The 12,562-nt window shown below is 34.3% G+C and overlaps 1 protein-coding gene across 2 annotated transcripts; it reads left to right on the top strand.

Moving 5' to 3' along the window:
- Positions 1 to 3,754: 3,754 nt before the first annotated feature.
- On the top strand, positions 3,755 to 7,651 carry LOC111921431 (uncharacterized). 2 transcript variants are annotated; one of them, XM_023917015.3, is made up of 9 exons: positions 3,755 to 4,145; positions 4,762 to 4,856; positions 4,961 to 5,029; positions 5,121 to 5,236; positions 5,313 to 5,367; positions 5,462 to 5,582; positions 5,669 to 5,716; positions 7,214 to 7,308; positions 7,394 to 7,651. In XM_023917015.3, the coding sequence occupies exons 1-9, from the start codon at positions 4,052 to 4,054 to the stop codon at positions 7,493 to 7,495; spliced, it is 795 nt and encodes a 264-aa protein (XP_023772783.1). In that variant the 5' UTR covers positions 3,755 to 4,051; the 3' UTR covers positions 7,496 to 7,651. The 2 variants fall into 2 exon arrangements, with proteins under 2 accessions (XP_023772783.1, XP_023772782.1); XM_023917014.3 differs by having other exon boundaries at positions 3,758 to 4,145; positions 4,747 to 4,856.
- Positions 7,652 to 12,562: the final 4,911 nt, after the last annotated feature.

The following is a 12,562-nucleotide window of genomic DNA, read 5'->3' as shown; positions in this document are numbered from 1 at the left end:
CACAAAGACATCAAGCATACTAACTGCATCGGGCCCCGCCCGACATCATATCGAAGTCCGAAACATAAAACCTACATCGGGCTAACCCCAACACACACAATCACACATAAACGGGCCGGCCTTGGTGCCTTAGACCCGTTCCTATAGGAGAAGACTCACCTCTCAAATGGAATGCTGAACTCGGGTGTGAGGAATCTCTACTAGCTGCTCCCACGACACCCGTCTAACTCTATACATCAATACTTAGTCAGATAACTGAGAATCTTTCTAAGGGTAAAATGACCATTTTACCCCTACTATGATTTGGACCATAACCAAGGCCCAAATCCATTTAATCTTTCTAAGTCCACTAATAGCCCATTAAAGGCCCACTAATGGCCCAATTTTCTAAATTGGGCCCAACTTCTCAAATGGGCTTCCTTAAGCCCAACCATGACCAAAGTCCAAAATCAGACTTCCGATGGCTCACTAAGGCCCAATAGTTGATAACCTTTTTTAGTTTCTAGGGTCTATTTCTTAGTTCAAGATCCCTCTTACTAACTGGAATCAAAGAATTAGTAGATCTGTTTTGCCCAAAACGGTAATGGGCTTGGGTTATGAACTTATACTATAATCTGATGATCGATTCGATTCTATGATTATAAGTTATTTTCATATCGGAACCAGACCAGAATAGGGTTATACACATTCTCATTGTGAGAAAGGGGTCATTTGAGCGTATCTAAATAGATACTATGTTTACATATGGATCCCTAGTTACATTCCATTTAGGATTAGGAATAGGCGTAATCGGACCTGCTTTTTACATATCTCTCGTTATTTGGGACCCTATTCACCTCTTTGGGCTTCTATGGAATCGAGAAATAGGTTTGATTGTCGATATTTTTGATATATTGGATATCTATATAAGGCATTATCTGGATAATTCAAATCGAAGCAATTGGATGTCCAATTCGGGCCTAGATGACATGACCGATCAATAGAAATACTCCAACACTCCACTTTTATCATATATTCCATACATCACACAAGATAGATATCATATTCATGGAATATGATTCACTTTCAAGATGCCTTAGTGGTGAAATGGTAGACACGCGAGACTCAAAATCTTATGCTAAAGAGCGTGGAGGTTCGAGTCCTCTTCAAGGCATAATATTGAGAATGCTCATTTAATAAGCAATTCAATAAGAGAGCTCGGATAGAAATACCGATTCAATTCGATCTCTCTTGGAATAAGTTCGGCAGTGAATCACGAAATCTTGGTCATCCTCTATCTAATGAATGGGGGGTCCACTTTAAAATCGTCCGCCCTACACCCACCCCCCGAGTATATGCTTCAACAGGAATCACACAAGGGTAGATTATAACTAGCAAAATGACCGCCCGTAACCCAGAATATAAAGTACACTACATAGTCCGTTTTAGGGATTGACAACTTACCTATCCAGTGACTTTGGCACTCGACGTTCCCCAAACGGGTACTGTCGGGTCGGGTGAATTTAATAATAGACACTTGTTGGCTTTCCAGCCTTCCTTCGCCTTTCATGGCTACATATCTTTCTATCTAAGGAATGTGAAATCCTTATCCTGTTCCACGAATCCAATTTGCATTTCATCTCAATGCCCAAAAAGATAGAAGCCCAATACTGTTGAGTACGCGGCGCGTGCTTCTCTGTATGCATCATACCTGTTGCATGGCTTGTACACTGCGCGTACTGGCTGGTACGCCCAACGTACTACCCTGTTAAGCTACTTTTCCCATTAAGAACTTAATACTTAACTCCAAAGGCTATAACTATAGATCCAAGTCCTTTTCAATGTCCTAATCCATAAAGTTGATAACTTGGTGCCTTGCAGTCCACTAAATGAGACCAAACATAGAATAATAACAACTAACTCCATAGAAATAGCTAGATCTCATGCATGGTTCCATAAAAGCCCCAAAGATTGAAATTTTACTGCTAAATGAATGCTTTTGAGCTCCAAGGGTGGTAACCCTAAGCTCAAAAACGAAGTTGCATGATAAAGGTCCATCATTTTGACCTAAAAAGGTCCAAAGCTCCAAAACCCTAGATCTAAACTTCTAAGAGGAAAGTTGGGAGCTTTATACCTCCTTTGAGTGCCAAAAGATGAGATGGTTCCAGATCCTTGAGCTCAAGATACTCAAGTTCTTCTCCTCCAACTTTTCTTCACTTCTTCCAAGCTTTTCTTCACCAAAATAATCTCAAAAAGGTCAATCACACACAGCAATGGAGTATGAGGCGAATTAGGGTTTTTTAAGGGTGAGGGGCTGGTAAGGAGGCCAAGGGGTGGCTATAATGGGGGTATTTATATGTCTTAACCCTAAAAATTAGGGTTTTGGCATCTGCTCACGTACGCTGTGCGTACGTACGCGCACCTCCTGCGTCCAATGCATGCCTCTACGCCCCCGCGTATACCAAGGCTACGCGTAGCGTACCTCTTATGGGCGGCCCAGATCCTTGGCCCATTTGTTTGAGTCCAAACCAAAAGTCATTTTATCCACATTAGACCCAACAATAATTTAAGAAATAATTAATAATTAACACCTCAATTGACGGTCGTTACACATTGATTACTTCTTTATTTATCAGTTTTTTAATTTAGATAATAAATTAATTAATAGTAAAATTCTAAATTTTCTCCTATCAAATAATTGGTCTAGAACTGACCATACATTCACACAATATATGAAGTTTATACATGAATTTCTCTCTCTCTCTCTCTCTCTCTCTCTCTATATATATATATATATATATATATATATATATATATATATATATATATATAACCATTACTAGTTATACAAGAGAAGATAAAATTCGATTCTAAAAAATAAAACTTTAAATGTAGTTTAATAATTTTTTTTTTTAATTTATGTTTTTGTTTTCATGAGTATTATATCAAAATCATTGAACACAAGATCCAAGAATATATGTTTAAGATGCTAACCACATCAAACATAGATTACCCACACTTTCTCCTTTTGAGTGCACCCAATTTGAAGAAAAACTCTAACAATCCATTACTTCTTTTTTAAATTCTATTTTTCAAGTTCATGGACTTGAATTGAATATATAAATTGTTAAGTGTGACTATGGAAGTCGAGCTCAAAGGAGGACTTCTAATATCAATCTCAACCTCCATATAGACAACACCATAAAATGAAAATGAAAATGACTTCGGTCGGTCATAAACTTTTCATTTTGTTTATAATTAAACTTTGTTTTTACACAATTAACTATGTAATTTGTTAAATATATTCAAATATAATTATTGTTACCTAAAATAATGTGACACTATAATATGTTTAACTATAATATTTAAACATATTTAATAAATTTGATGGTCAATCATATTCAGGAGCGGACGCAAGATTTCATAATAAGGTTTGCACGGGAAAGTTAATGGGTTACACGACAATAGAAAAAATAAATTTTTTAAAAATTTTCAAAATTTTTCCATTACGGCCGGAAAATTTATGGGTTGTCCACTGGTGACCCCCTAAATCCGGCCCTGATCATATTAAAAAAAAAAAATTACCTATATATAAATAAAATAAAAAATTCATTATACTCCCAAACCATTTTCAAGAGCATTATCCATACTTACTTAAATTGGATAAAGATCAAATTGATTTTTCATTTATCAAATAACAAAAGTCACCTCAATATAAAATCATAATTTCAATCAGGTAGGGGATTCCCTAGAATCATGAACCAAACGTGCTAAGGATTGGAATCGGATTAAAATGTGTATTTCTTTAAGCATCAATGGAGTCATAATACATAGTCAACTCTTGACCGACATCCGGTCAAAATTAAGTTGACCTCTCGCTCTCTCAATCTCATATGAACTTCATCGCATTATATAAATGCGTCGGATTAGATTTTCTTGTTGATTCAATATTTTATTGCCAAATTGAAGATATGCTTCGCCGGTATTTCAGGTTGAAAATGGTGGAAATGAACCTATAGTGTGTGTGTGTGTGTATTTTGTGTCTCTCTGTGTGTGTTTTTATTTTCTGGGAATGGATGATAGAGGAGGACACGATGGTGGATCATTTGTCGCAGTTCGGAGGATTTCGCAAGGTCTTGATAGAAGCAATGCTTGTCATACAACAGGTATACACAATCTCCATCGATTAAATTCGTTGAACTACGTTACTTTTCATTATGATTTTGTAAAACATTGGATCTGTGTTGGTTGAATTGATTCGTGTCGCGAGTTGAGCTTGCTTAGAACTGTAAACATATCGATTGAATTCCAACTTTTCTTCGAGATTGTATAAGACTGAAATTTCAATGGCGTATAAAGTTTGAATCACTGTCAAGCGAGCGACTTTAGTTAAGAATCTGGTTCGATTGGATGAAATGGATAAAGCTTCAGCCTGCTATTGCGTCTAATCAAACAAATCTCTACATCTCTCTGCTTACAATTCATGCTTTTTGATCGGAATTAAGTATTTCAAATTTCAAATTCCAATTCATGTGCTCTGATTGACCGATTCCATTTCATTTTGAGCATAAAGTGATTCCTACTTTAGGTTTTCATTTCCCCTTATTCTAAACACCATCTGTAACAATATGCATCACTTTTCTATCTGTGAGGCCTTCATAGATCCTGTTCCATATTTCCATTACATACCTATTGATCAACATCATGACTTTTGGTAAAATTAGAACAAACTCACTTGCTCTGGTCATCTTCTTCTTCTTGTAATAGATGAGGCTGTTGCAGGCTCAACAGCATGGCTTGGCAGAAGCCTTTCATGTGTTTGTGTTCAGAGAAAAGAAGGCGACTCTCGCCCTTCATTTGATTTGACACCTGCTGAGGTATTTGTTAAACCATTTCACATGATTGATATATATATTTGATATGTTTTCAATACAACATTATAGATCTACACTTATGCTTTGTTTTTCTTTGATGTTATCAGGAGGATTGCTTACAAAGGCTGCAAAACCGTTTAGACATAGCCTATGATAGTTCAATTCCAGAACATCAGGTACATATCTTTATATCTATAAAAAGATTTTATTAATTTTATAAAAGGGAATTGACATTAATACAATAATATACCTATTTTGTTGTTGTAGGAAGCATTAAAGGCATTGTGGAAAGCTGCATTTCCTGAAGAGGAACTCAGTGATCTAATTTCTGAGCAGTGGAAAGAAATGGGCTGGCAAGGGAAAGATCCTTCCACAGATTTTCGGTATAAAAATTCCCATTTTGCCCTTGAATCCTATCATTCCCTTTTCCTATTCATAAACCATGGAGTTTTGTCATAGGGGTGGTGGATTCATATCACTGGAGAATTTACTATATTTTGCCAGAAATTTCCAGGTATACCCCTCCAAGTATAAATGAAAGTAGGATGTTATAAATTATAAAATATAATAAACAAATATATAAAAGTAGATTGATATTTATTGTGTAGAAATCATTTCAAGATCTTCTTAGGAAGCAAGAAGGTGATAGAGCCATGTGGGAATATCCTTTTGCTGTAGCTGGAGTTAATATCACATTCATGCTTATTCAGATGCTTGATCTTGAAGCAGGTTTGATAAAAATGTTAATAATCCTTAAGAAAATTTGGAATCTTAATTTATTTATTTTTTATACTAATAGTGTTTTAAATGTATAGTAAAACCACGGAGTTTTGTTGGAGCAACCTTTCTAAAGTTTCTTTCAGGTATATAATTAAATTATAAGTGACCTAAAGTGTTAAATGGCATCCATTAGGATATGATATATAATAAGATATATAATTAAAAGTAAATTTCATTTTTAGTAAGTTTTAAATATTAAATATAGGATTAATATCATAAAAAAAAAAACCTTATATATTTGGTTTTATTTTTGGGGTTAAACCTCAACTTTTTTTTTTAGAAAAAACCCTCAAGTTTTTATTGTTTCACTAAAAAACCCTCAACCTTTTAACTTTTTCCGAAAAAAAATTGTGAACTGTTAATTCTGTTTGGGTTTTATGTAATAAAGTCCCATTATTTTGGGAAATTTTTTGATAAAGTCCTAAAAAAATTAACAGAAAAGTCCCGATTATTTAATTTTACATGATAATCTGTCATTTCCTTTTAAAATAAAAATAAGGACTTTTATGTTAATTTTGGCAAAATATTAAATAATCAGGAATTTTTTGTTCAAATTTTTTTAGGATTTTATCAAAAAATTTCCCAAAATAATGAGACTTTTTTGCATAAGACCTGTTTTTTGGTTAATCTCATGAAAGACCTTATATTTTGTGTTTTTACATATTAAACCTCATCTTTATTTTTTTCCTGAAAAATACCTTGTATTTTCTAGTTTTTTTCAAAAAGAACCCTTAACTTTGTCTTTTATTCCAAAAAAATCCCTCAACCTTCTAATTGTTTCCAAATAAATCCTCAACTTTTTTAGTTTTTCTCAAAAAAAACTAACATTTTACTACCTTTTTCGGTAAAAAATGACTAAAAGGGCCAGATCGGAAAAATGAAAAAATGTAAGGTCTTTTTCAGGAAAATAATAAAGTTAAGGTTTAATCTGGAAAAACCACAAAATATAAGATCTTTTATGAGATTAACCTTTTTTGTCAAAATAAAAACCTCAAAATAGACAAATTTTTTCGGAATAAAAAGTACTAAAAGGGCCAAATCGAACAAAATGGAAAAATACAAGGTCTTTTTCAGGAACAAAATAAGTTGAGGTTTAATCCGAAAAAACTTGTAAAATGTGAGGGTTTTTTTTAGAAAAAATAAAAAAGTTGAGGTTTTATTTGGAACCAGTTAGAGTTAGAAGGTTGAGGGTTCTTTTCCGAAAAAAGACAAAGTTGAGAGTTTTTTCAGAAAAAATGGAAAAAATATAATATCTTTTTCAGGAAAAAAAACATAATATATAAGGTCTTTTATGATATTAATGCTAGAATTTGTCAGATTAGTAAAAAAGAAAATTGTAAGTACAATGATGTGATAAAAAGAAATAATGGAAGTACGTTGTTATCTTTTTCATTTAGCCATAAATAAAAATCCTACGTGGACGCCATGTCATAAACACATGGATGCCACATCAGCAGTTAACCTGTCAAACCGGTTTACACTTAAGATGATTTATCGTTTGTATTTATTATGGTTTATTTATTTATTTATCGTTTTATAATTCTAACAAAATTGCTTTTTATAAATTTATAATACGACAGAAAACGAGTCAGCATTTGACCTTCTATATTGCATCACATTCAAGCTAATGGATCATCAATGGCTTGCGATGCACGCATCTTACATGGATTTCAATGTATGTGATTAATTTCCCAATTTTCATTTTTAATTTATTTAATAATTATCAGAATAAAATGTTGTTTCTTTTTGACTTAATACAGACTGTGATGAAATCAACACGCCGTCAACTAGAAAGAGAGCTTTTGCAAGATAACGTGAACCGCATCGAGGAACTTCCTTCCTACGGTCTTCTTACTCGATAGAATTATCAGTTTTGTTTGATTCATGAATTTTTACAAAAAATTAATATGATGATTACTATTAAATTTTGCAATATGACAAAGACAAAAGTTTAGTATATGATATTGTATCTGTTAACTAAGGGTTTTATATAGAAAAGTCTTTAATATTTTAGGAAATTTTTTGATGTTTTTTTTTAACGGAAAAATCTCATTATTTTGGAAAAACATGTACCTGTTAAAAAAAATTTAAAAATACTTTTTAGTTAATTTGGGTAAAATGCTAAACAATCAAGATTTTCTGTTAAAAAAATTTAGAGCTTTACCAAAATACCATTTAGATTACCAAAATAATCTAAATAAAATGCGGTTAACTATCTCTAATAACTCGTCTTGTATGGATAAAAATAAAATCGAGTTAAGTTGTGCGTACCAGTAATTTGGGCCGATGGGTGTTACAAAATGGTATTAGAGTAAATTTGGTTTAAAATTTGTATGTATTTTTAGAGTGCATATTTTATGCGATTTTCTTATTTGTATCATTTTTTTTTGTTGTTTTGAAGATGAAGCATGAGAAAAATGTATTTCTTGCATTATGTTTCTTGAAGTAGAAGTAATTGTAATGAATTTTTTTTTTCTTGTCTCTTTTTCATTTGTTAGGTGTCAGAAACTTATTTAGGTTTAGGCTTTAGGCTGACTAACTAACTATTTCCGACCTTTATTTAGGGCTTCTCCAATCGCATGATATCTATAAAATTTGTTATTCGAATGAGGTCCACCCATGTCATATACATCATTTCTTTAGTCTGGTAGGTGTGGGCAACGCCCACGTCGGTGTTTTTGAGAAAAAGAAGAAAAACAACGTGAATGGAAGGTGGTGGTGCTAACGGGAAGCAACGCGCAGGCGTATAACGCCTAATAACGGGGAAGAGGGCGGTGTTTGCGTGTTATAACGCCCAATAACGACCCAAGAGACGTTGCCCATACCCAACGGATTTAGGCGAGGGAATAGTATATGGATAAATATTGATCTAAGAATATAAAGTCTTAACGAGTCTTATATATAAGAAAAATTATATGATCATAATTATCATTTTTATAATTTTTTTTATCATAAAATAGTCAAAAGAACGAAATTGACCCGAATAACCACATTTTCGCAGAATTGATGTCATTTGCGAACTTTTTTTTTCTTCAAAAATGAGTTTTGGGATGTTGATGTGAAAATGCCAACATTGACTGTAAAAGTCTATCAAGATTTTCGCATATTTGGTTTACGAAAATTAAATTTTTTTTTTTTCTTTAACTTTGAACCATCTTCATCTTTCACTAAGACGACCGTCAATGCTAATTGTTATTTTCCCATGAATGATACTTTCATTAGAATATTGTACAAATACATGCCACATGGGCCACATACTTATATAGGTAAATACATCAGGCTATTTATGGGCTAACTAAATACACTAATAATAGTACATATAATACATTTGTTAACATCCCCCACAGTTTGACCGGGAGGAGAATTTCGAACGTTTAAACTGATCTTGAAGTCGTTGAAGAGCTGTGTCGGAAGCCCTTTGATGAAGATGTCGGCATACCGAGCAGAAGAGGGGACGTGAAAAACGCGAACAACTCCTCGAGCAACCAGGTCTCAGACAAAATTAATATCAATCTCGATGTGTTTAGTGTGTTGGTGTTGACCTAGGTTTGAGGACATGTAGACATAGCTAATGGTATCAAAATAGACTATCGTGGCTTTGGAAGGCAGACACCAAAGCTCACGAAGTAAATTATGAACCCAACATGTCTCTGTAATGGTGTTAGTGACGTCGTGGTACTTCGCATCGACACTTGAACGAGAAATAACCCCCTATCGTTTAGAAGACCAAATATCAAATTATCACCGAGAAAAACATAGTATCCAGAAGTTGAGCGGCGAGAGACAAGGCAGCCGCCCCAGCCAGCATCAGAGGAAGCGTGTGGGGAAACATGAAGTTGCAAGTCGTGTCTAGAGTGCCCTAATGATAGCGCAAGATACACTTTAGCGCATGATAATGAGGCTCCTAGGGATCGTCCATAAATAGGCAAATATGTTGTACAGCAAAAGCGATGTCTGGTCGAGTGAAAGTAAGGTACTGAAGAGCATTGACAAGACTGCGATAAAGAGAAGGATCTGCAATGGGAGGTCCAGTGACATCCAACTTGTGAGTGGTCTCTGCAAGTGTACGCGCTAGATTGCATTGGAGCATATTAACCCGCTTAAGGATCTTTGATACATATTTCCGTTGAGACAGGAAGAGACCATGAGAGGAGCGGGTTGCAAATATCCCAAGAAAGTAATTAAGGGCCCTAAGGCTAGTAATGACGAACTCTTTGCTAAGTTGAATAATGATGGAGTGAATGAGTGTCGTAGAAGAAGAAGTCAACACAATTTCATCAACATATAGAAAAAGGTATGCAGTAGATGCACCCTAGTGGTAGTTGAACATAGAAGAATCAGTGAGGGCTATGTTGAAAACTCATATGGAGAGCATGTTAACCAAACCGTTGATACCATGCCCTAAGGGCTTGTTTTAGACCATATAATGACTGTTGTAAATGACATACATAATACGGATGTCAGGAGTCTCGAAAACCAGGGGTTGGTGCATGCAAACTATCTCCTGAAGGTGACTGTGAAGAAATGCATTCTTCACGTCATGCTGATGAATAGGCTAGTGTTTAGAGATAGCTAAACTGAAAAAGATATGTATAGTGGCCAGTTTGACAACCAGACTAAAAGTCTCATCAAAATAAATTTCATGTTGTTGACTACGACCGTTAGCAATTAAACGAGCTTTGTAGCGCAAGAGAGAACCATCAACATTAAAATTTTGTTTAAAGAGCCACATAGATCGAACCACATTTGTCCTCAATGGTCACCAGATAAGAACTCTAGTACCTTTTGTAATAAGAGCATTATATCCCACATTCATGGCTTTATGCCAGTTTGGATCTTTTAAAAGCTTCTAAATATGACCTCAGGATGAAAGAGAAAGAGAGAGAGACGCTATGAAGATTAAGGCGTTGGATTGGTTTGGCGATGCCACTTTTGGAACGAGTGTGCATGTGATGAGTCAGAGGGGGAGGGGGTGGTGGGGGAGGGGACGGAGGAGGTGAGAGATGTGGTGTAGCTGGAGGAGAAGTTAGGGGAAGGGGTTCTCCGCATGTTATAGAGGGGTCAAATGAAGGAGAGATGGGAGATAGAATCTGACGAAGGTTAGGAGAAATGTCAGAGTCATGAAGGAAGTCATAGGATGGTGGTTCAGATCGAGATCTTATTATTCACATATATTGTGAGAGAGTGAATAAACTTATAGATCTTCTTGAAGGTATGGGAGAAACAGTCAAGGACATAAACCTTATTACATATTCCTTAAACAGTGTAATCACAAAATTAATAGTGTGGAAAATATTCTTTGGCATACCAAACCTAATCCATCTCTTTCTGAGCTTCAATCCACACTCTCTGTCGAGGAAATCCAATTAGCCACAAATCCGGTCACCAATCCTACCCAAGAAAGCAACTCTTCCTCCCATTCTCTTCTTCACATCACTTCCCATACCATTCACAAAAATTCATCAAATCGTGGCAGAAGGAGAGGGGACTATCATTCATGGATGTGAGGAAGTGAAAGATCAATATGACCAAGAGTCATTATAAAATGATATTGCTAGATAATATATGATCTTAAAGGCTCACACTAACAACAACTTGATACGATTGATTATTTATTACAAATTGATTTTAATAAATATTCAACAAACTTTTATAATTAATTCAAAATTATTTACTTTATGCAAATATTAATTTTCAATGGAAAGTAACACAATATATCATATGGTATGATTTATTAAGTCATGTACATTATTTTAGACTAGAAAGACTTTTATCTTTTAGCCAAAAGCGAAGTTTATATTTATAAAAGAAGTTTACAAAATTTATAAACTTTTTTCTTCTTTTATATCTTTATAAGAATGAATAAAAGAAGCATGTGCTTTTGATTTCTTTAATCAAAAGTAACAATTGTCTTAATAAGCATAGGAGACAACTAGACTTTAGGGACATGTTGTACTTAAAGTGCTAAGGACTTATGTGTAAAAGACTATCTTTATGAAGGCTTGAAAGGCTTTCATTTTGTTTATGCCAAAACGTAAGTTCACTCTCTCTTTCTCTCATCTTCTCTCTAGTAAAATGTGGTAGAATACTTGCATGCATATTCTCTCTTTTAGTTCATATGTTAGTTATGAACTTTAAGCTTAAGAGCTTAAGAGTTTATGGACTAGCATCTACATCAAGTTGAAGCATTGTTGGTGGATTACTAAAGATGAATTTTTTCTTTCATTCTTCTTGAACATTCAAGCCGCCTTTAAGGATTCAAATTCTACAAAGTTAGTCTTATTTTTCTTCATCTTTGGTTGTTGTTTTCTTTCCAAATCTTCCATGCATTGCTAAAATCTTATGTTTTTGAAACTCATTTTAAATAAAAACTTAGCAAGAAACACCTTTAAAGATAGACGTCAGCCTATAGGATCATCCCAAGGCCGACGAGTCTTTTATCCCACACATCAATCGGTGCCTAATTATCAACAGTTGGCATATCCACATGCACTGTTTCCTCAGCAGTGGTCCGGCCCACCTTCATCCAAGTTGAACCAAAGCGAATACGAAAGTATGGTTAGAAATAGAGTGAATACGAAAGTATAGTTAGAAACAGAGCGAATACGAAAGTACAATTAGAAACAGAGTGAATACGAAAGTATAGTTAGAAACAAAGCGAATATGAAAGTACAATTAGAAACAGAGCGAATACGAAAGTACAGTTAGAAATAGAGCGATTACGAAAGTACAGTTAGGAATAGAATACGAATACGAATATGAATACGAATACGAAAGCACGCCTTTGGATTAATTCGAGTGTAGGACAACTAGGATATCAGAATACCTAACTAATACGACAAGTATGATAGGTACTTGTACATTACATTTAGATTCAATAACTAAACTTTACCTTTAAGGAAAATAAGGGTTTTTCCTGGGATAACAAA

Source organism: Lactuca sativa, chromosome 1 (genome assembly GCF_002870075.4).
Source record: "Lactuca sativa cultivar Salinas chromosome 1, Lsat_Salinas_v11, whole genome shotgun sequence".
NCBI lineage: Eukaryota > Viridiplantae > Streptophyta > Magnoliopsida > Asterales > Asteraceae > Lactuca > Lactuca sativa.
The sequence above is the reverse complement of the archived record's forward strand: the minus strand, read 5'-3'. Positions and strand labels throughout refer to the sequence as shown.